At 41.9% G+C, this 20,852-nt stretch overlaps 1 protein-coding gene across 2 annotated transcripts in view; it reads left to right on the forward strand.

Annotated features, from left to right (window-relative positions):
- HECTD2 (HECT domain E3 ubiquitin protein ligase 2) overlaps window positions 1-16,966 on the forward strand; it is a 121,541-nt gene extending 104,575 nt beyond the window's left edge. For both annotated transcript variants that reach the window (XM_044296530.1, XM_044296531.1), the window contains 5 exons: window positions 31-118; window positions 203-309; window positions 4,138-4,253; window positions 10,295-10,438; window positions 12,115-16,966. In XM_044296530.1, the coding sequence (XP_044152465.1) occupies window positions 31-118; window positions 203-309; window positions 4,138-4,253; window positions 10,295-10,438; window positions 12,115-12,235 (576 nt within the window). In that variant the 3' untranslated portion in view covers window positions 12,236-16,966. The remainder of the gene's footprint in view (window positions 1-30; window positions 119-202; window positions 310-4,137; window positions 4,254-10,294; window positions 10,439-12,114) is intronic.
- Window positions 16,967-20,852: the final 3,886 nt, after the last annotated feature.

Here is a 20,852-nt window from a genome sequence, read left to right on the forward strand (position 1 = left end):
CTATTCATATAGATCATTTCTACTCTTCAGGTTTTTCAAGAAGAATTTGGTGTAATTAAATCATACAATCTTAAACCTGGTGGTGATAAAATCCCAGTCACCAATCAGAACAGGAAAGGTATGTAGAATTCAAGACGCTGATCTGTGAGGGTCCATTGTAAAACTGGTGTCTTTAATAAATGACGTGTTCCTCTCTTTTCAGAATATGTCCAACTTTACGTAGATTTCCTACTTAATAAATCCATTTACAAGCAGTTCTCAGCATTCTACTATGGGTTTCACAGCGTCTGTTCTTCTAATGCATTGATGGTAAGACTAGCACTCTGTAGAATAATATATTTGGACAAATGGTGGATAAATGATTCCCCTCCCCCACTGTAGAATAATATAAATGAATGTGATCCCCCTCCCACTGTAGAATAATATAAATGGATAAATGATCCCCCCTCCCACTTTGTAGAATGCTATAAATGGATAAATGATTCCCCCCACTGTAGAATAATATAAATGGATAAATGATCCCCCCTCCCACTTTGTAGAATAATATAAATGGATAAATGATTCCCCCCACTGTAGAATAATATAAATGGATAAATGATTCCCCCCACTGTAGAATAATAGAAATGGATAAATGATTCCCCTCCCCCCACTGTAAAATAATATAAATGGATAAGTGACCCCCCCCCCACTATAGAATAATATAAATGGATAAGTTATCCCCCCCCCACTGTATAATATAAATGGATAAGTGATCCCCCCCCACTGTATAATAATATAAATGGATAAGTGATCCCCCTCCCCCCCCCACTGTAGAATAATATAAATGGATAAATGATTCCCCTCCCCCCACTGTAAAATAATATAAATGGATAAGTGATCCCCCCCACTGTAGAAAAATATAAATGGATAAGTGATCCCCCCCCAACTATATAATAATATAAATTGATAAGTGATTCCCCTCCCCCCACTGTAAAATAATATAAATGGATAAGTGATCCCCCCCCACTGTAGAATAATATAAATGGATAAATGATCCCCCCCCACTTTGTAGAATACTATAAATGGATAAATGATCCCCCCCCACTTTGTAGAATACTATAAATGGATAAATGATTCCCCCCACTGTAGAATAATATAAATGGATAAATGATTCCCCCCACTGTAGAATAATATAAATGGATAAATGATTCCCCCCACTGTAGAATAATATAAATGGATAAGTTATCCCCCCCACTGTATAATAATATAAATGGATAAGTGATCCCCCCCACTGTATAATAATATAAATGGATAAGTGATCCCCCTCCCCCACTGTAGAATAATATAAATGGATAAATGATTCCCCTCCCCCACTGTAAAATAATATAAATGGATAAGTGATCCACCCCCACTGTAGAAAAATATAAATGGATAAGTGATTCCCCCAACTATATAATAATATAAATTGATAAGTGATCCCCCCCCACTGTATAATAATATAAATGGATGTGATCCCCCCCACTGTAAAATAATATAAATGGATATGTGATTCCCCCCCCAACTATATAATAATATAAATGGATAAGTGATTCCCCCCCATATATATAATAAATGGATAAGTGATTCCCCTCCACTGTATAATATAAATGGAAAAATGATTCCCTACCCCACTGTAGAATAATATAAATGGATAAATGATCCCCTCCCCCCACTGTAGACTAATATAAATAGTGTTGTAGAAATATTAATATTAGAAATCCGCTTGCATCAGGCTTTGTGTCAGGACAGGCAAATCCCTTAACCGCAGTTCTTCTGAGCAACTGCCCCTCCTCCACAGTCTGCTCACCTTATATTTAGTCACAGTAACAATAGAAAGGGATTGGCCCATCACCTGACCACTTACTACATGTAACAAGGATGCAGGAAGTGATGACACAGGAAGATGAGAAAGTTCAGGTACTTGTCAAAGGACAGGGGAGGGCATCGACGTGGCTGGACAGTGCAATGCACACACCCCATCCCTGTATAAGGAAGGAGGAGTCATGTCCATTGCCTGATCAGCCAGACGGCCACCCATCCCCCATCACTGTCAGCATGGACCACATTCAATACTGCTCAAAGTGACTAGTATCTAGTGAAGATCATTCTACTGGTTCTTATAGGTTTGAGATTATCTGCGAGACATTGCTACGGCTATTGTCAGTATACGGTACGAGTATACCGACAAGGCAGATATGCATGTCTTAAAAGCAGATATGTATCCAGAAAGGGATAGCGAAGCCGCAGCAGAGGTATAATATGTATCTCTCGGTTTGCAGACTTCACTTCTCTAATGTGTATAGACATTTGAAGGGAAGAAGCCCAGTGCATTGCACTTAGTGCTCACAAACCGGCAGACGCCCCCCTACACACTGAGAACACGTCTCCAAGCCCATGAGAAGGTTTTCATACTGACAGTTTTACCACTGGTCCCGATTTTAACCCAAGTACCCTCTGCTAGAGCGTTCTTTCGTTAAATCCGACACAGGGAGACAGATGACAATCTATAAAAACACACACACACACACACACATCCTAAGATAAAATGTCTGCATAATAATATTTCCACAACAATGGATAAGTGATTTCCCCCCCCCCCCCCACTGTAGAATGATATAAATGGATAAGTGATTCCCGCCCCCCCCCCCCCCCCCACTGTAGAATGATATAAATGGATAAGTGATTCTCCCCCCCCCTGTAGACTAATAATGGACACATGATCCCCCACCGTATAATGTAATTATTTAATGAACCAATACCAGATTACTCTATGGATATGCTACATATGTACATAGAAATTAGTGGTGTGTAAGAAGTTGTGTCATAAAGACGCCCTCTTTCCATATGGAAGTTGTAGAGTGTCCCTACTGTGATCCAGGGCAGACAGGAGCTCAGTAAGAGCAGCTCCCGCTCTGGTGGATCTGGTCCGTCATTGTTTTATATCATTGGCCATAGATGAGATGCAGTATATGGCCTGGTGAGAGTTCAGCCGTGATCAGAGGATTACTAGGGTGACTGATATTAGAGAAGTGGTTGTATTCATGAGACAAAACCTATTTAGAGAGGTTCTCTGAGGCTGGGGATTCTTGTGGAGCTGGCTGGGCAGGGTGCCAACTGCAAAAGAGAAAAAGAGGGAAAAAAATAATAATTTCTTCAGTTGCAGATGCTCCAGGTCCAATTACAAGCTCCCTTCTCCTCCACTTCCAGTCCCTTGCTCCCCCAGAGTTGTGACATGCCATCTGCAGCCCAATCAGTGGTGGCAGCGGTCACGTGCTGTGCCCGAACGCTTCACCTGTGAAGCCATAGATATGGCCACCAGCAGTGACGTGCATGTCCATTACATTTTACACTTCTGATCCAGCGGGGACTGGAGGCAGAGGAGAAGGGAACTTGGTGTTGAACCCAGGGCACCTGTGACAGGTGAGACTTTTTGCCTTGTGCAGTGTGTTACTGCAAATAGTTAGGCTACACTTACATATGCAGAAACACATCCATATTTAGATTTTTCTGACCACATTTGTAGACAGCATGGTTGGATCCCGAATAACATATCGGGAGAGTGGAGGAGTTGCCCATGGCAGCCAATCGGGTTGCTGCTTTCATTTTCTCAAGGGCCTCTGAAATATGAAAGGCGGAATGTGATTGGTGGATGTGTTACAGTGGGCAACTACGCCACTAGTTTTGATAAATCTCCCCCATGGCCTCTTCCAGACACACACTAATCAGACAGGCAAACTGTTAGGTAAGAGCTCAGCTTATCACAATGAAACTGGATTTTTCTTTAGCATCTAGTGCTGCTATGTAAGAATTACCAACTCTACAATGAGAAATGAATCTCCAGGCATTGCCAGTACTGGAGAATGCTGCTGATATTTAAGATTTATCATCTCTGTTAGGGTACATTCACACGATCATATGTGTTTTGCTGATCCGCAAAACACTGATACCGGCCAGCCCTATGATAGAAACGCTTTATCTTTTTTGCGGGGCCGATGAACAGAAGTACGGATGCGGAGAGCACACGGTGTGCTGTCTGCATCTTTTGCGGCCCCATTGAGATGAAATAAATACGGTTGTGTGAATATACCCTTTAAAAAGGCGTTCTATTCTTTCTTCCAGTTACTACGCCCAGAAGAAGTAGAGATTCTTGTGTGTGGGAGTCCTGAATTGGACATGCATGCACTCCAGAAAAACACGCATTATGACGGCTACCAGAAAACAGATCTTACTATTAGGTAAGTTCAGTTTATTTGTATAAGATTTGGAAGTGGATTGCACAGAGTTATTGGACATATAAGTATAGCCCATATTAATCAATGATGTTTCCAAAGACAAATATGACCATGATGGTGAAGGTCTCATTGGGTTCAATCATCAGATTTTGTGTAAAGGTGGTTTCACACAGTGTCTTTGAGCCAAAACCAGAAGGAGGAGAAGATATACAAGTAATTTCTTTATATTTTCCATTTATTTTTTATATCCACTTTTAGTTTTGCATTGGTGCTTTTCCAAAAATTCTGTGTGACATTACCATTAAAGTCTTCTGGATATAGGTCACCACTGTCAGATTGGTAAGGATTCAACACTCTGCATCTCCAATGATCAGCTGTTCTCAGTAGCCGTACTGGCACCATAAAATACACCGTGGACTGAGGTGGACTCAGAAAGCTCCATCCACTAAGTAGTGGCCATTTTGGGTTACTGCAGCTCAGCTTTCATTAAAGGGAAGGGTAACTGAGCACGGGCTCTACCCAGTGGATGGATCTCCCGGTTCCGTCCACTGTGGTTTTTTTTTTTTTGGAACTGAAAGGCTTCTGAGAACAGCTAATCAGTAAAGTTGTCAGATGTCGCACTGCTACCAATCTGATATTGATGACTTATCCTGTGGATAAAGGATCAGTGTCTAGAACCTAGAAAACCCCTTTACAACCAATATAACCCCTTAGTGGCCTACGCTTTTTTTTTAAAGCTCTAAGGACCCGGATCGGCAGAAGCACCAGTCCTGGCTGTTTTAAAGAGGTTGTCTCATCATAGACAATGGCAGCATATCGCTAGGATATGCCCCCATTGTCTTATAGGTGCAGGTCCCATCGCTGGGACCTGCACCTATATCGGGAACACAGCCCAGCAAGGTGGTGGCTGGAGGACTCCGGTGTGGCCACCACCAAACCAGCTCCCCATAGATGTGAATTGGAGCGTACCGCGCATGACCAGCCACAACTCCCATTCACTTCTATGGGCTCAACGGAAATAGTTGAGCCAGCGCTTAGCTATTTTCACCGGCCCCATAGAAAATGAATTGAGGGCGGCTGCGCATGCGCAGTGCTCCCTCCTTCACTTTTGGGGCTCCGTTCTCTATATAGGTGCGGGTCACAGCAGTGGGACCCACACCTATAAGACAATAGGGGCATATCCTAGTGATATGCCCCTATTGTCTGGGATGAACCAACCCCTTTAACCCTTTTAGAGGCCATCAACAGGGACCGTGACATCTCAGTGTTTTAGAGGGAGGGAGCACCCTCTGTCTCTCATGGGCACCCTGCGAATGAGATTGCAGGCTACTGATGACTTCACATGACAGCCTGGGGACTAATGAAGGCCTAGGCCTGCCTATAGTGCATGCCTAGCAGGCGACGCCTCTCTGGTGCAGCCTGCTGGCGCCATTCAGTATAACACTGACAGTATAATACATAATGCATGAGCAGTACAATTTATCATAAAAGTGATGAAAAAGGTCACCTGTTAAAGTCCTCTTGTGGGGAAAAAGTTTTTAAAAGTTTTATTACATAAAAAAAAATGTCCACGTTAAAGTGACTTTTTCCATTGGAAAAAAAAGATTTTCTATTAAAAAAAAACTGCAAAAATAAAATCTCCACATTTGGTATGCTGCATCTGTAATGAATGACACACACACTACACAAATAGGTACGGATGTAGCAGAGGTAAGGCTACTTTCACACTGGCGTTTCTGGGTCCGCTTGTGCGATCCATTTCAGGGCTCTCACAAGTGGCCCAAAACGGATCAGTTTAGCCCCGATGCATTCTGAATCGATAAGGATCCGCTCAGAATGCATCAGTTTGCCTCCGTTCAGCATCCATTCCGCTCTGGAGACGGACACCAAAACGCTGCTTGCAGCGTTTTGATGTCCGCCTGACGATGCGGAGCCAAACTGATCCTTCCTGACTTACAATGTAAGTCAATAGGGACGGATCCGTTTTCACTGACACAATATGGTGCAATTGAAAACGGACCCCCCTCCCATTGACTTTCAGTGTAAGTCAAAACGGATCAGTTTGCATTATCATGAACAAAATAAAATATATATTTTTTCAATTTATTTATTTTTGTTCATGGTAATGCAAACGGATCATTTCTGAACGGATGCAAGCGTTTGCATTATAGGTGCGGATCCGTCTGTGCAGATACCAGACGGATCCGCACCTAACGCAGGTGTGAAAGTAGCCTGACACACACACTTGGTCAGTTGTCACATCTAGTTAACTCTTTATGACTGTGACTGTTAAGTCTGTATCTGTAATTTATCCTATATAGTAAATGCTGTAAGAAAAAATATCAGTATAGTTTTCTGTTCTCAGTCGCCACAAAAAAAAACCTGAATAAGGCTACTTTCAAATCTGCGTTTTTGCTTGACCCTTAACGAATCGGCAAAAACGCTTTTATCATCATAATACAACTGGCTGCATCCGTTATGAATGGATCCAAGATTGTGTCCGAGAAAACGGATCTGCATCATTGGTTTACATTGTGTTTCATGCCGGATCCGTCTTGCTCTGCATCCATCTGTCCAGCATGGGAACGCAACCAAACAGAATGGAATGCATTCCGTTCAGTTGTGTCCCTATTGACAATGAATCCTTTGACGGCTCTCAATAGCGGAAAGGAATATGCTGATGTGAAAGTAGCCTAAAAAGCGATTAAAAAGTGTTTGTTTATAAAAGTATAAATTAGCCTGTAAAAAAAAAATCAAGCCCTCACAAAACTCCATAAACATGTTATTTATACTGCAAAATGAAAGCCGCAAAATTTACAATGTAAAACCTCAGTGGCGGTTTTTTTCCATCCCCCAGAAAAAGTTTATAAAAGTTAATCGGTAAGCTATGTGTGCCCCCATTAAAAATGACAACTTGTCCCACAAAGAAGACAAGCTCTCATACGGCTAGCTCTTGGAACTATACAATGAAAAAATATAAAAAAATTGCTTGGTCATTAAGCCTGGTCACCAAGTGGTTAAGAATGAAAACATGATGGCAAACTTTGATTGCTGAATAAACAAATGTTTCACAATTTCCACTTTTGCAAGTTGGAATGGAAACAAACAGGTTCTATTTCTTCAGTAGGCAGACTCTGATGGTTTCAATCCGGTCTTCTCCGAGCCAAGGCAGTGTGAATACAAGTGGTTTTTTATACATAAAACCTTCTCCATCATTTTGATTTTGGGATAATTTATAAGGTTACATTCTATTTTCCATTTTAGCCCTTCCATCTTCCCTCCCTTTTTGAGGTCCTATAGACTGTGCAGATCTGTCATCTCTATTGTCTTGTAACCCGTTCTGTAGAACGTGTGTCCTGTAGCTCCTAGAGGGGGTCCCTGCTTTACTTCTCTGCATTGCTTATACAATCAATTGCAGGAGTATCAACAATGGGCTATGCACAGAAATAGAAAAAGGAAGAGAAGCTTCTATCGGTAACTTCTTTTGCTATGTCATAGGGACATATCAAGTGTTGATTGGCAATGGTCCCAGCGCTGAGACCCCTGCCGATCTCTAGAACGAGGAGTCAGAAGCGCTCAGCCGAGTGCTGCTTTTCTTCGCTGCTGAGCGCGATAGTGAAGACGGTCTCATTGTCTTTCTTCAAAGGAGCAATGGAGCTAGAAGGAGGCTGTGTCCAATTTTCCATTTGCAAAAAAAACTAAAACGGACAGCACATGCATGGCTTACATTTGCATTCATTCCTTTTTTTTTCTCACTCCCATTTATTCAGCGGGAGAGTCTAATCCGCAAAGAAAGGGGCCAAAAAAGAACTTGCCTGGAGTTTCTCTGATCAGGCACATGGATCTGTGGAAATGGTTAATATCCCCATTGAATTGTAAGGGTCAGGGCGCTGTCCACTTGCAACACAGACTGCACGCAGAAGCAAAAAAAATAGTCATGGAGGAAAAAAAGGCACGCAACAGTGTAAACTGCACGTATTACTTATATCTATACTTTGACAAGAACTGTGTAAAGATGAACCCTTTAATTAAAGGGGTTCTCCGTGCTGTTTATAAAAATGGTTCTTTCTAATACCCTGTGGAAGAAACACCGTTGGGTTAATACTTTACCTCAGCACCAGGTAGGGGCAAGAGGGGGGCAGCAGAAGGGCCATGGGCAATTAGGGGGGTTCCATTCGCCTCAGGCAGCACAAAGGCTAGGTGCACCCCTGGTGACCACAGCAGGGAAGGTGGCATTGGTGGAGTGAAGGATGGTAAAGTCTTAACCTAACTAGGAGTAAACTATTATTTTAGTAATCTAATATTCTACTGTTTATTTTTACAGTTAATAGAGTACTCTAATAAGAAAAAATGAATTAATAGACTGTTTTCCTTTATAAAAACTCATCAGACCTCCTGCAATTAGTCCCCAACACCCTTCGTTTCCCCCTGTGTGATCAGCCCAAGTGCATCAGTTCCCCCCAGTGCCATCAGCTCCACTATCCCCCAGTGCCATCAGCTCCACTATCCCCCAGTGCCATCAGCTCCACTATCCCCCAGTGCCATCAGCTCCACTATCCCCCAGTGCCATCAGCTTCGTTCCCCTAGTGCCTTCAGCGCTCCCCAACCCCAGTGCCATCAGCTTGCTCCCCTAATTGCCATCAGCTTGCCCCCCTAAGTGCCATCAGTTTGCCCTCATAAGAGCCTCTCTCTCAGGTTCAGTCACAATCTGCCAGTGATGAGGACTTCACCCCTGAGCACTGATTTATGGGGGGCTCCGTATAGTAGTTTCCATTCCTATTATTGCTGAGCCTCCATGCTGACTGTGCCCTTCTCCAGACTCTTCAGCTTCTTGCTAATCGTCCCATTGACTGCAGAGTGTTAGTGCAGCTCGCTTGCAATCCCGCCGCCCAGTCAGGATGCTTTTCATAGATTGTCTGTCTGGGCTCTGGAAGCCCTGAGCTCAGCAGTAATAAAGCTTGCAAGTGCGCATCACCTGCAGTCCCCGGCCGCCCGGATCCTCCTTGCCCGCACCATGTCACCCCAGATCTCTACTTTGCTGTTACTTGCAGTGAGGTTGTGAACATGGAGTGGCCAGTACTTACCTTTCCTGTAGGGGCGCAGCTCCTCCGTCGTCTTCTTCTCCGCGCGCTGCACTGCCGTCCTGACGTCACACAGCGTCGGGTCATAGTGTCAGGATACAGTGCAGCGCGCAGGCTGGCAGGTGACCACGGAGCGGTAAGTAATAGCAAGCGCTTCACTCCCGCTCCGTGGTCACATGACACAAACGAATCCTTGATACAAAAAATTTCATCGATTTGATTTTTTTGTGTCGAATCACTCGATTCAATCGAGTAATCGTTTCATCCCCTAAACCTAACGCTCTTCCGCATGCCATTAGAACAGTTTTTTATAAATACCGTGGAGAACCCCTTTAACTACTGGTCCCATGTGTTTTGACTACCTTATCATAAAGCCATGTGTATTGTGTACAAGGCCTACACACCCTGCATTTGGATAACTATAGAGACTAATGGCGTGCATTCATTTTGCCAACATTTTTACTCCTGGTTAGTAAATACTCATTGTAAATAATAAAGTGAGTCATCTTACCTGCTTGTTACCTGCACCGATAACTGGAGTCCAAACTTTATTATATTAGAGAATTTCCGTGTGCAGTGTCCATTGTCATCCTGGAGAAGAGGAGAATCTAAAGTTTTGGAAATGTGTCCTTTGGCCTGCTATAATGAAACATAAATGTATCATTCCCTTTTAAAGCTTGGTCAAGGATCTTGTAGCAGAACTCCCAAATTGTTTTGCTGTGAGGACATTGCTGTAGGCTTTTCTCATCCTTGCTTCCTGGAGCATGTGGTTTGTTCATGCTTTCCTTCACTTGGTAGATATTGATGAAAGTATTTCTTATGACACCACTGTGGATGTTCAGAAACTAAAAACTACTAGTATAAGCAGTAACCGTTTTGTATATTGATATTATAAGACCGGAACCATATCTTCCAATAGATAAGTAAGATAAAAACTAAACTGTAAAATAATTAATTTTGCAGGTATTTTTGGGATGTTGTACTTGGGTTCCCTCTTGACCTTCAAAAGAAGTTTCTACATTTTGCTACAGGAAGTGATAGAGTGCCAGTGGGAGGCATGGTGGACTTGAACTTCAAGATATCAAAAAATGAAACTTCAACTAATTGGTAATAATAGAAGCTACTTATGAATGCTTTTATTTTTTTCCCCACAGGGATAGAATGTCTTGTCCAAATCCCATTGTAATGTACAATATTTTTTTACAAACGATCTAAGGAATGTATGGCATATCTATATTTTTTATAGTTTTCTGTTTCGACAGAGGAACAGCCTACCGGAGTTCTCCAGATCCAGCTTAGCAGGATACTGCTGTTCATTGCCGGGGCCTATTGACCATAATGGCAATTGGCAGAAATCCATCCGCTCCCTGGCATTTATGCCGGAATTTGACCATCAGAAAAACTGTTTCCCTCTGCGATATTTGCCGGGCCGAATCCTGGCATAAACGCAAGAGCCCAGCTGGATCCCTGCTGGGTCTCATTATAGTTTGTGGGGTCCAGATCTGGTGAACTCCGACAGGCTGTTCTTCTGCCGGAAAAGCCTGCCAGATTGCTTTCACGCTAATGTGAAACTAGTCATGAAGTGATTGCCCGCTTATACTATATTAATGACCTATTGATTTACCAAGCAGGTAAACAGTGAAGAGAAGGCAATGCTTGTATGAGCGCTGCATTCTCTTCATAAAGCTGATCGACGGGGTGCCAGCAGCAATCTTTAGGATAGGTCATCAATATAGAATAAGTGGACAACCCCTTTAAGTATTAAGATACTGGTCTCAGATCTGTAAGTTAACCCCTTAACAGTCACATTCAAATTGGAAAAACTGTCCCTAAAATGTCACCTTTTATTAGATTTTGAATTTACGTCTAAAGTAAATATTGCATAAATACTATGATAACTTGATTCTGTGGGACATTATGATTATGGTGATACCAAATTTATATATATATATATATATTTATCTTTTTATATATTTTTTTCTCTTCTCCCTGAAGCCTGTCAACTCTCCCTCTTTACCCCCTCTTCCTCCAGGCTGGCTGAGATCACAGCTAGCGGTTTTAACCCTTCATATGCTGGGTGTGTAGCAGCTAGAGATGGGAGCCAAGAAGACTGGGCCATTCTGCACTATTTAATTGTTCTTTATAGAATTGGAGCTACACTTTAACCCCTTAACAGTTTTGCCCGAGATCTGTTCAGGCTTTGAGAAAAGGGCTTGGCAGTTGAGCCCCAGCATAGCTTTTGCAGCAGGGTGAAAGGATGCTTTGACCCCTTTATATCTCAGGATTGGTAACAACTAGAGATATGGGCCTGTTTGAAAGCTGATAGTCTAAGTGTTATAACAAGACAAGAATCGCAGCATTATCTCCACTACACTGGAGATATAGCGGTTAGAAATCGGGTTGGGAGTGCAAGCATCTGAAACCTGCTTTCACTTTTAGCTGCTATCACTCCTGATCTGATTTCTAACAGCTATATCTTCTGAAGTAGAGGAGATAATGCTGTGATTCGGGCCTTGTTTTAAAGCTTAGATTTCAGACAAGCCCACCATAGCTTTAGCTACTACTGTTCCCGAGATATGAGGGGTTAAATCAGCCCCCCTCACCCTGCTGGCTGAGCTCTACTTGGGCTAAACTGTTAACCTGTTTTCTCAAAGCCTTAGCAGGGCTTTTAAAAAAACGTTATGGGTGTTAATCTCATTTATGTATGTATGTTGGGCAGCAAGTTTCTTTCATACATAATTTATATCAGAAAAAAAACATATTAAAATGATTGTTTGTTGCAGGTTGCCAACAGCACACACCTGCTTTAACCAGCTGTGTTTACCTCCCTACAAAACGAAGAAGGAGCTAAAACAAAAGCTGGCCATTGCTATTTCCAACTCTGAAGGTTTTGGTCTCCAATGAACACTGAAGACTTTGTGATTTCTGCATCCATTGAGTACTGGTTGTGGTAGGGAAGAAGCAGTGCTGACTACCCCGCCATTGTACTACACACAGCTGATGCCAGTGTCAGACTGTACGGGAACCTTTCCTTTAAGAGAAAGAGAGAGCACTCCACTGAGAATGATGTGGGAAAGTTTCACGAGTTTGTCTTGTAAAAAAAACAAATTTTTACTTAGTAATAAAACTTCATGCAGGTCAGCAAATCTTGAAGAAGCCGCTTTATAATCCTGCCATGCATTTATACTGCTTTATTAATGTAGAATATGTTTATAATGAGTTGTAAAAGAGATGTGTAGATAAGAATTTTTACAATTTTCTACTTTGTGGCATTGCAGGGAATGGACGAGAACAGCAAGCATTTGTCAGCATTATGTTCTATTATGTGTATTTATGAATTTACAGTGTGTTGTCTCACAGTTACATGTCATATGTATTTCATAGATCATGAAAATGAAGCATGTTTGCCTTTTACATGTTTTTAAACTCTCCACGGAATAGTTATGACATTTACCTACTTAGTATGGCACCGCCTAGTTTCCAATGTGTATAACGATGTGCACCGCCATCTACTGTATTTCTACATGGCAGAGTCACAATATTATGAATATCCAGAGTAAATGCCGTGAACAGGCTGGGAGTGGCATTATTAACTGTTCATTTACATCTGTAACGACTTTCATTTTCTTTATATGTATTGTGTAAAGGGAAAATAAGCTTCATTTTCTATGACCTATAAAATGAATACAGCATGTAGTAGTGGGATGACCCTTTCACGTTTATTTACCAGTGAGAGACTACCGGTGATTTTATCACTTAAATAGGAAAAATGCTTTGCTTTTTCTATAAAGGGTATTGGTTTCTGCCTTTTTAACATTGAACATGAAGCGTTTTACATATGTATGAACTTTGTTACTTTTGTTGAATGCCAAAATGGCAGGGAGTTTTGGTGAGCGTATCATTTGTAACTTTCTACCAATGCCGGATACCGTATGTATGTTCTAAAAGTGGAGGGGTGTCAGGGACACCGTTTATATGTATATAATAGGATTTTTTTTTTTTGGGTGGCTTATATACCATTGTTGCATTGTAAAATGTCCCCGACAACTCCTCTAACAAGTTGCTGAGAATGCCACTGACAGTTTAACCTAGAACGGCACTAGAATTGCGGTATGCCACAAGTGCTTTATAAAAAAAGAGAAGCTGCAGGCTTTTCGTTCTAGGACCAGGGGCGGACTGGGAAAATAAACTGAAAGTGGCCCCATGTTGTAGGTGAGTCCAAATTGTGAGGTGTGGTAAGCAATACCATATTGCGGCACAAAATACCACCCCAGAAGAACCAAATACCACAGTGTGTCACAAAATAATGTCCTGTCAACACAAAAAAAAACCTCCCCAAAAGCTGCCCCTCTGTAGTGGCCCTCGCCAGCTGCCACATCCTGCCCCCCTACTCCAGTTGTCTTAAGATGGCAATATAATTGAAATCTGGAGTCATGAGGGGAGCGTCAGATATTTATTTAACTGGCTGGTAGACCTGAGGATGGCTCAGAAGGCCCCCTGGCCATTAGCCCACCAGGAAGTTTCCCAATAAGGACTATGGTCAGTTCGTCCATGTCTAGGACTCCCTCTCGCAGTCCCATGTAAGCGCTTACATTATTATCTGTTTACTTATATCTGTAACGACTTCCATGTAGGTAAAGTGGTTGTCTGGGACTTACTTTTGTTTTTTGTTTTTTTGCGTTACCTGACGTACAAGGGCATCTTCTGCCATAGGAAACACTTTTTGTTTCATTTTGATATGGGTCAGGAGGTTATGACGATTGGCAAGCGGCACCATCAAGGGAAATTCATGTGCCGTACAATTGGACTGCAATCTTCCATTGAAGGGAGACACCATGTACATCAAGTGCTGTGTCAAACAGCGCATGCGCAAGATTTTCTGGCTGCGTTTGTGCGGTCGAGTCCAGAGGATCTTGTATATCATGTAGGTCACGTCAAATTCTTACTTCCAGTGGATGTCCCTTTTTCATGTACATGGTCTGCAAGTCATGTCCCAATGTCCAAACTGTACCTGGGCAATTTTCTGTACTTGCCCAAGAGGGCAGATACTGTTGGAAAACAAGGGGTGTATTGGGTGGATCCAAAGCAAGGAGTTTGAGCACATGCTAAGAATTTGGGGTTTTGTAGTTTGAGGCTGTGTTCATTACAAATCCCATGCCTTTCCGATTTGTAGATTTTTTTATTTATTATATTTACTAAACATGATTATGGGGGCAGCCATCTTGTCAGATCTGTTCTTAATAGCATTTGTAGAAAAGCTTTACAGCAGCCACCATGGGCCATAGACACAATGGAGAGGAGGGGACAACATTGATTTATATGGGGAGCATCCTCTAGGCATGCTGTATGCAGAGGACGGGGAGTAGATGAGCTTTGATAGCAACTATTGCACATGGTGGATCCTGTGTTATCTATATATACAGTAGATGATATCAGTCATTGTAATCCTGCCAGGATTTGTTATGAGATGACTGCAGAAAAAATGATCTATACAGACCAAGAATTGGCACCTATTATTAGGCCTAGTGGACAGTGTGAAAACTGCAGGAGTTTAGATTATTTTTTTTTTTTTAATATAGACAGTCACATGGAAAAAAAACCACCAACTATTCTTTAAAAATATGAAATATAAAAACGTAATTTTAATAACATGACACATTCCCTTGAAATCTTTTGCCTTATGCCATTACATAAACCAACAGCAAGACTAGAATAATGAGTAGGGTAAAGCAATATGTACTAGGGATAGTAAGGAGGTGGTCTATATGATTTGGCCGCCTGTTTGTATATAGATTATGTAAAATAGATTCAGTGGCAGAGATTTATTTTTGGAAGGATTTATGACAAAGAGAACTTTATTCTGTATCTCTGAAGTTTTTTATTTCTACTGAGTAATACTGATCACTGAAGACGTCTGGAGTTGTAGTGAGACTTCAGTAAAATATTTAACTAGTTGAATAACTACGGTAATGTGTTGCATGAGAAGTCTTGCTGGATGAAGACGATTTACAATAATGATGAAAAGAACATTTCGGTGAATGGAATTACATTACATTCCTGGTCATCGAATGGCGTTCATGTGTTTATGGCACAGTTTCATGTAGTTTCGTATGTAGCGATTTACAGTATGTAACAAAAGCAAATGTTATGATCTTGCTGAGATATCATGTCCTTTTACACGTTATATAGTATTTGTATGAAATTCACCTTGTCACGCCGCCTTTTGTGCCTGTTATAGCAGACGTCACCTGGGAGCTGAGGCTTCCACCCAGTTGGCTGTTTTTCTGACTTTGAGTCTGATAGAGCTGTTAGCTTTCTACTAGAGTAATTTCATTTTCAGACTGATGTATGCCAACATCTTGTTTTCATTGCATGTTTCTACCTATTGGATCCTGGGGCAAGACTTTCCATTCCATTGATTCCTTTTGATCCTCAGATGGTGGAATGGCTAAGTGACTCATTTCATAGGGAATTTCATCAGCAGGTCGATTTTAGGTGTACTATTCTGTGCTCATAAACTTCTTAAAGGGGTTTTCCGGGACTTTAATATTGATGACCTGTCTTTAGACTAGGTAATCAGTATTGGATCGGTGAGGGTCTGGTTCCCAGAACCCCACCAATTCACTGGAAGCCAAGCACAGCTTCATACACCATGTAATGGCTGTGTCTGTGCAGCGAGCTGTATTTTGCTGATCACTCTTCTGTCTTGTCGCACTAATGCTTTCTGGAAGCAGTATTCTTGATTTGACGATCTCTCTGGAGTGTTAATCTGACAGGAGAATAATATCTGGTTCTAAGGAGTAGGAGCTTTTACATGTACTTCCTCTCTCTTCTCTGTGTGAACTGGATGTCCACCGTCTGGTAGGAAGTAGGACCAGCCCACTGCTACCAAGTGGGGAAGAACAGGGTGGTTGGCCCTCGTTCCTGCCAACCATACATTTCCTGATGGAACACGTGGCCAAAACAATAAATACTTAACATTACACATTGCACAACTATAAACATTTGCAGATACCCCCAGGTGAGGGGTACTGAATCTGTTGCTGGGCTCCTCCTGTTTAAGGAAATGTGAGAAAGCTGTAGTAACCAGGCATATCCACCATATAGTGTACGGAGCTGTACCTAGTTCTGGGACACCACTGTTCCTGCACACAGCTGTTTGGTGGGGGTGCCAGGGATCGGACTTCCACTAATCTAATATTGATTACCTAACCTAAGGATAGGTCATTAGTATTAAAGTCCTGCAAAGCCCATTTAATATAGCTTTATAGTTTTTCCCTGATAACAGACAAATTCCGTGCATAAGGTAGAGTATAAGGTTAAATCATGGCTGTCCATAGCTGCCACTAGGTGGAGCCTACTGCATAACTGTTTCATTATTGAGTTCTTTGTGTAAACTGTAAGCTCCTTCTAGTGGTAGCCGCAGGTAACTGCAATGGTATAATTTAGATTTATGTGTACAGGGTATTTGGAGCTCAGTATCAGAATAGAAATTGATCTCCAAATACCGTAATTAGAGATGAGAGAATTTCATATTCTATAACGGAATGCGTTTGAGGCATTCCGTTATTCATTTCGTCAAAATAGAAGTCTATGGGCTGCAAAACGTATCCGTCCCGTTTCCTATATGTAGAAGAGGACTCCCCTGCATAACGGAAACAGGAAGGATCCGTTTTGCAGCCCATAGACTTCTATTATGATGGAATGAATAACGGAATGCCTCTAAAGGCATTCCGTTATGCATTCCATCATAGAAGTGCGTTACGGTCCGTGGTAACTGAATCCATAACGCAATTCACTTTTTATCACCAAACGAAATGTGAACGAATTTCAAAATATGAAATTCGCTCATCTCTAACCGTAATGATATTGATAAATTAATTAGCCTAACATTTTGGACATATTAAGATTAAAAAAAGGAAAAATGGTGTTCAAGCCTTCAAGGGTGGACTTCATCATGTGGGCTCTAGGGAACTTACAGTTTATTCCTATATAAATCACATTCCTATTAAAACGTATCAGTTCTTTTTACATTTTTCTTATACTCTCGAAGCACAGTGTGGGTCCCATGTCCAAATTATATTTGGACTGGACAACTTCTTTCTATGGGAATATTCCTACAAATACATAGACAATGTGACATGTTATTCATCTCAATGCAGCGTGATGGATTTGGTATGACTTTTCCCATACAACTCATTTTGTGCTGGAGAGGGTGAATATTCTTGGATATTTTGCTATATTCTCATGCACACCAAATCTACGTTCATGGGAAACTACCCAGAATTGGGCCTGGCAGTTATGAATGAGTCTCATAACCCCTGGCATCAGTCATGCGCCATGCTGGGCAGCTTCCGCTGTACATATCTACAATAATAAGAGAATGCCAATGCTGAGGTTGCTGCCCAGTGTGAGTTGTTCAGTTTATTGAGAGCTCAATCCTACATTATGCGTCCGTTTTGGACTCATGAGGCTATGTTATTTTACTACATTGTGCCAAGTAATGAATTTACTTTTTTATGGTAAAAATGTAATTCTAAAATGACACTTTTCAGTGCCCCCTTGTTATATAGATTAAGCTCCTTACTGCAGCTGAACTCCGCTGGTCACAGATGGATAATGCTGTCAAATTACTGTCTCCTGTGAATCAGATTTAAGTAGATTATCAGGTCTTTACGTCATCTCAGCAGCTCTGTGTTATGTCCTGTCTGATGTACATTCATGTGAACCTGTGGTGTTTCCTGTCCACTGCAAAATGATCCAAACATCACAGCGTTCCTGGTTTCTTCCATAGCCCTACAGTGCACCCAGAACTGTACCGACTCCCTACAGTGCGCCCAGAACTGTACCGACTCCCTACAGTGCGCCCAGAACTGTACAGACTCCCTACAGTGCGCCCAGAACTGTACCGACTCCCTACAGTGCGCCCAGAACTGTACCGACTCCCTACAGTGCGCCCAGAACTGTACCGAAATGCATGTTTAGAGATCCACTCGTTGGTCACACTGTATGATCAATCTGGTTCAGGGCTAGACACTTTTAGACAACTTTATACTAAGACTGCTTTCACTCAGTCAGTGTATGATCAGTGTTTTCCATCAGTGATTGTGAGTAGGGATGATCATAAAAATTTGTTGTATTACTGTACGGAGCAGGAGCTCCGTACAGTATTAGAATGTGGCTCCGATGAGCTTAAGTTAAGTCTCGCGAAACTTCGTGTTATAACTTGGTAAATTAATGATAAATGTAAAAAACCTTGATACCGAACTCGGTGGTACCTTGGAACCGAACCCAAGGTTTTTTACAATAATAATTCATTCACAAAGTTATTATACAAAGTCTCATGAGTCTTTGCGAAGTAATAACTTTGGCTCATCAGAGCCAATACATTTTAATACTGTACGGAGCTCCCGTATGCAAATTGACTTTGGATGAAGCATCCAACGTTGATTCGCTCATCCCTAATTGTGAGCCAAAACCAGCTGCGTGTCAAAAACACAGAACAGGTGCAGATCTCTCCATTATGCCTCATCTCTGTGTAGGCTCCACTTCTGGTTTTGGCTCAGACTCACTGCTGGAAATCTGGAGGGGAGCCCTGCCCAGCTGTAGAACTGTAGCAGAACTGCCTACAGTGGGGCTTAGCGGATTGATGGGGGGTGGGACCTAGCTGTGCAACAGGGTGGAGCTGAGAGCTCTAAATGTGGAGTTTAGAGGTAGATTGGGGGCCCCCAGACATAACTTCCTTGTTTTCTCCATGTTCTGTGCATGCACGGGGAAAGCTAAGGTTATGTTCACATGGAAAACCCACAGCATGTTTAGGGGCAGATTTGGAATTTGGTGGAGATTTTAGAGGCAGTTTTTAGAAGGGTTTTTCTGCTTTCTCATTGATTTATGGAATGCACAATCAAATCTGCTTCTAAGAGGTAACCTGTCACTTCTCAGCATTTCTCAAATCGGCAACTGAAAAAAACCCTCTAAGAGTTTAGAATGTGGATTCAGCAGCAGAAAATGGCTTTTTTTCCACTGCTGAATCAGTGGCAGATTTTAGCCACGTGAGAATACCCTTTAAAGGAGTTGTGTCACTTCAGCAAATAACTTTCTCTACGTAATAAATGCTAACACAAGGCACTTACTAATGTATTGTGATTGTCCATATTGCTTTTCCATCACATTTAACGCTGCTAGTTTCCATGTGCTTGCACACTATAGGAAAAAGCACAAGCCTATGTGTGCTCCTGTGGTCTCTGCCACCAGAGAGGCCAGCACTTTTTCCTATAGTGTGCAAGCACGGCCACTGCTGCTGGATTTCAGGGTGGCTGTAACCATGGAAACGAGCCATGTATACTCTGATAAAAAGTGAATCCAGCCAGCGAAGGAAGCAACATGGATAATGACAATACAAGCCTTGTATTAACTTTCTCTACATAATAAGTGCCATTTGTTGAAGTGACACAACCCCTTTAATGGGGTTATCCTATGATTAAGGTAAAAAATGAAAATCAGAGATCACATAGTACACAACAGTCTCTAACAAAGCTAGAACCATCCCTGTACCTCACATGGATCCAGAGATCTCCCCATTCATTGCTCTGCTAGATTTATATCAAGCTGGCAGCTCATGGGGAGTGTCTTTCCTGCTGCAGCTCAGGGGGCGTGTCTCAGCTCTCCCTATCACAACTCAGGAGGCAGGTGAAGGATGAAACTGAGCATGTGCGACCTTCTCACTGAGCAGGACAAAGAAATAAGAAAAAGAACAAACAGCAGGTGATGCACTACAGCCGAGGCGGACTGGGAACTAAAAGTGGTCCTAGAATAAAAGGTAAAAGTGGCCCTATGTTGTAGGCAGGTCTAAATTGACAGGAGGCGAGGCAACATATTTAGGCAGGGAAAACAGAAGTAGTCAGGGTCAGCTTTGGTAAGTTATGTCCATGCCATGCTGCTCCAGTTCCTGCAGCTGTGATGTCATGTTTATGTGACCACTGCATCCAGTCACAGGCTTCAGCAGTCACGCTCCATTCATGCACATTTGATCACCCCAGGATCAGAGGGGCTGCACTGCAGTGACAGGACATTTAACAGACGAGTAATGTGTTTTCTTTATACTATAGTCTCCTTTTTTGGACAATTTAAAAAAAATCTTGGACATACTTTTCAACAAAATTTGTTGTTAACGACTGGTTACTCTCGGATGAACTGAATTGCACCTGATGTAGGAAATAAAATACTTTATACTGTTGTGTTTGCTTTTTTTTAATTTGCTGGGGAATTTGGGTCTGACTTTAAATGTTTATGTATGAAAACCTATTGAGTATGTTTCTAGCTGATGATCACGACATGGAGACAACTGTTGTTGCCTGTAGTCCTGAGAAGAAAAGCTTTATTGTTGACCTTAGCGATGTAATAATTGCCTTAGGATACTTTAATTTATTAACGAGATGTTCTGTTTACTGTAAAAGTAATACCTCACGAAAACCTGCTGTTTGCATAAATTATAAGTACAGTGTTAGGGACACATTTTATA

The sequence above is a fragment of the Bufo gargarizans genome, chromosome 6 (assembly GCF_014858855.1).
Source record: "Bufo gargarizans isolate SCDJY-AF-19 chromosome 6, ASM1485885v1, whole genome shotgun sequence".
Lineage (NCBI taxonomy): Eukaryota > Metazoa > Chordata > Amphibia > Anura > Bufonidae > Bufo > Bufo gargarizans.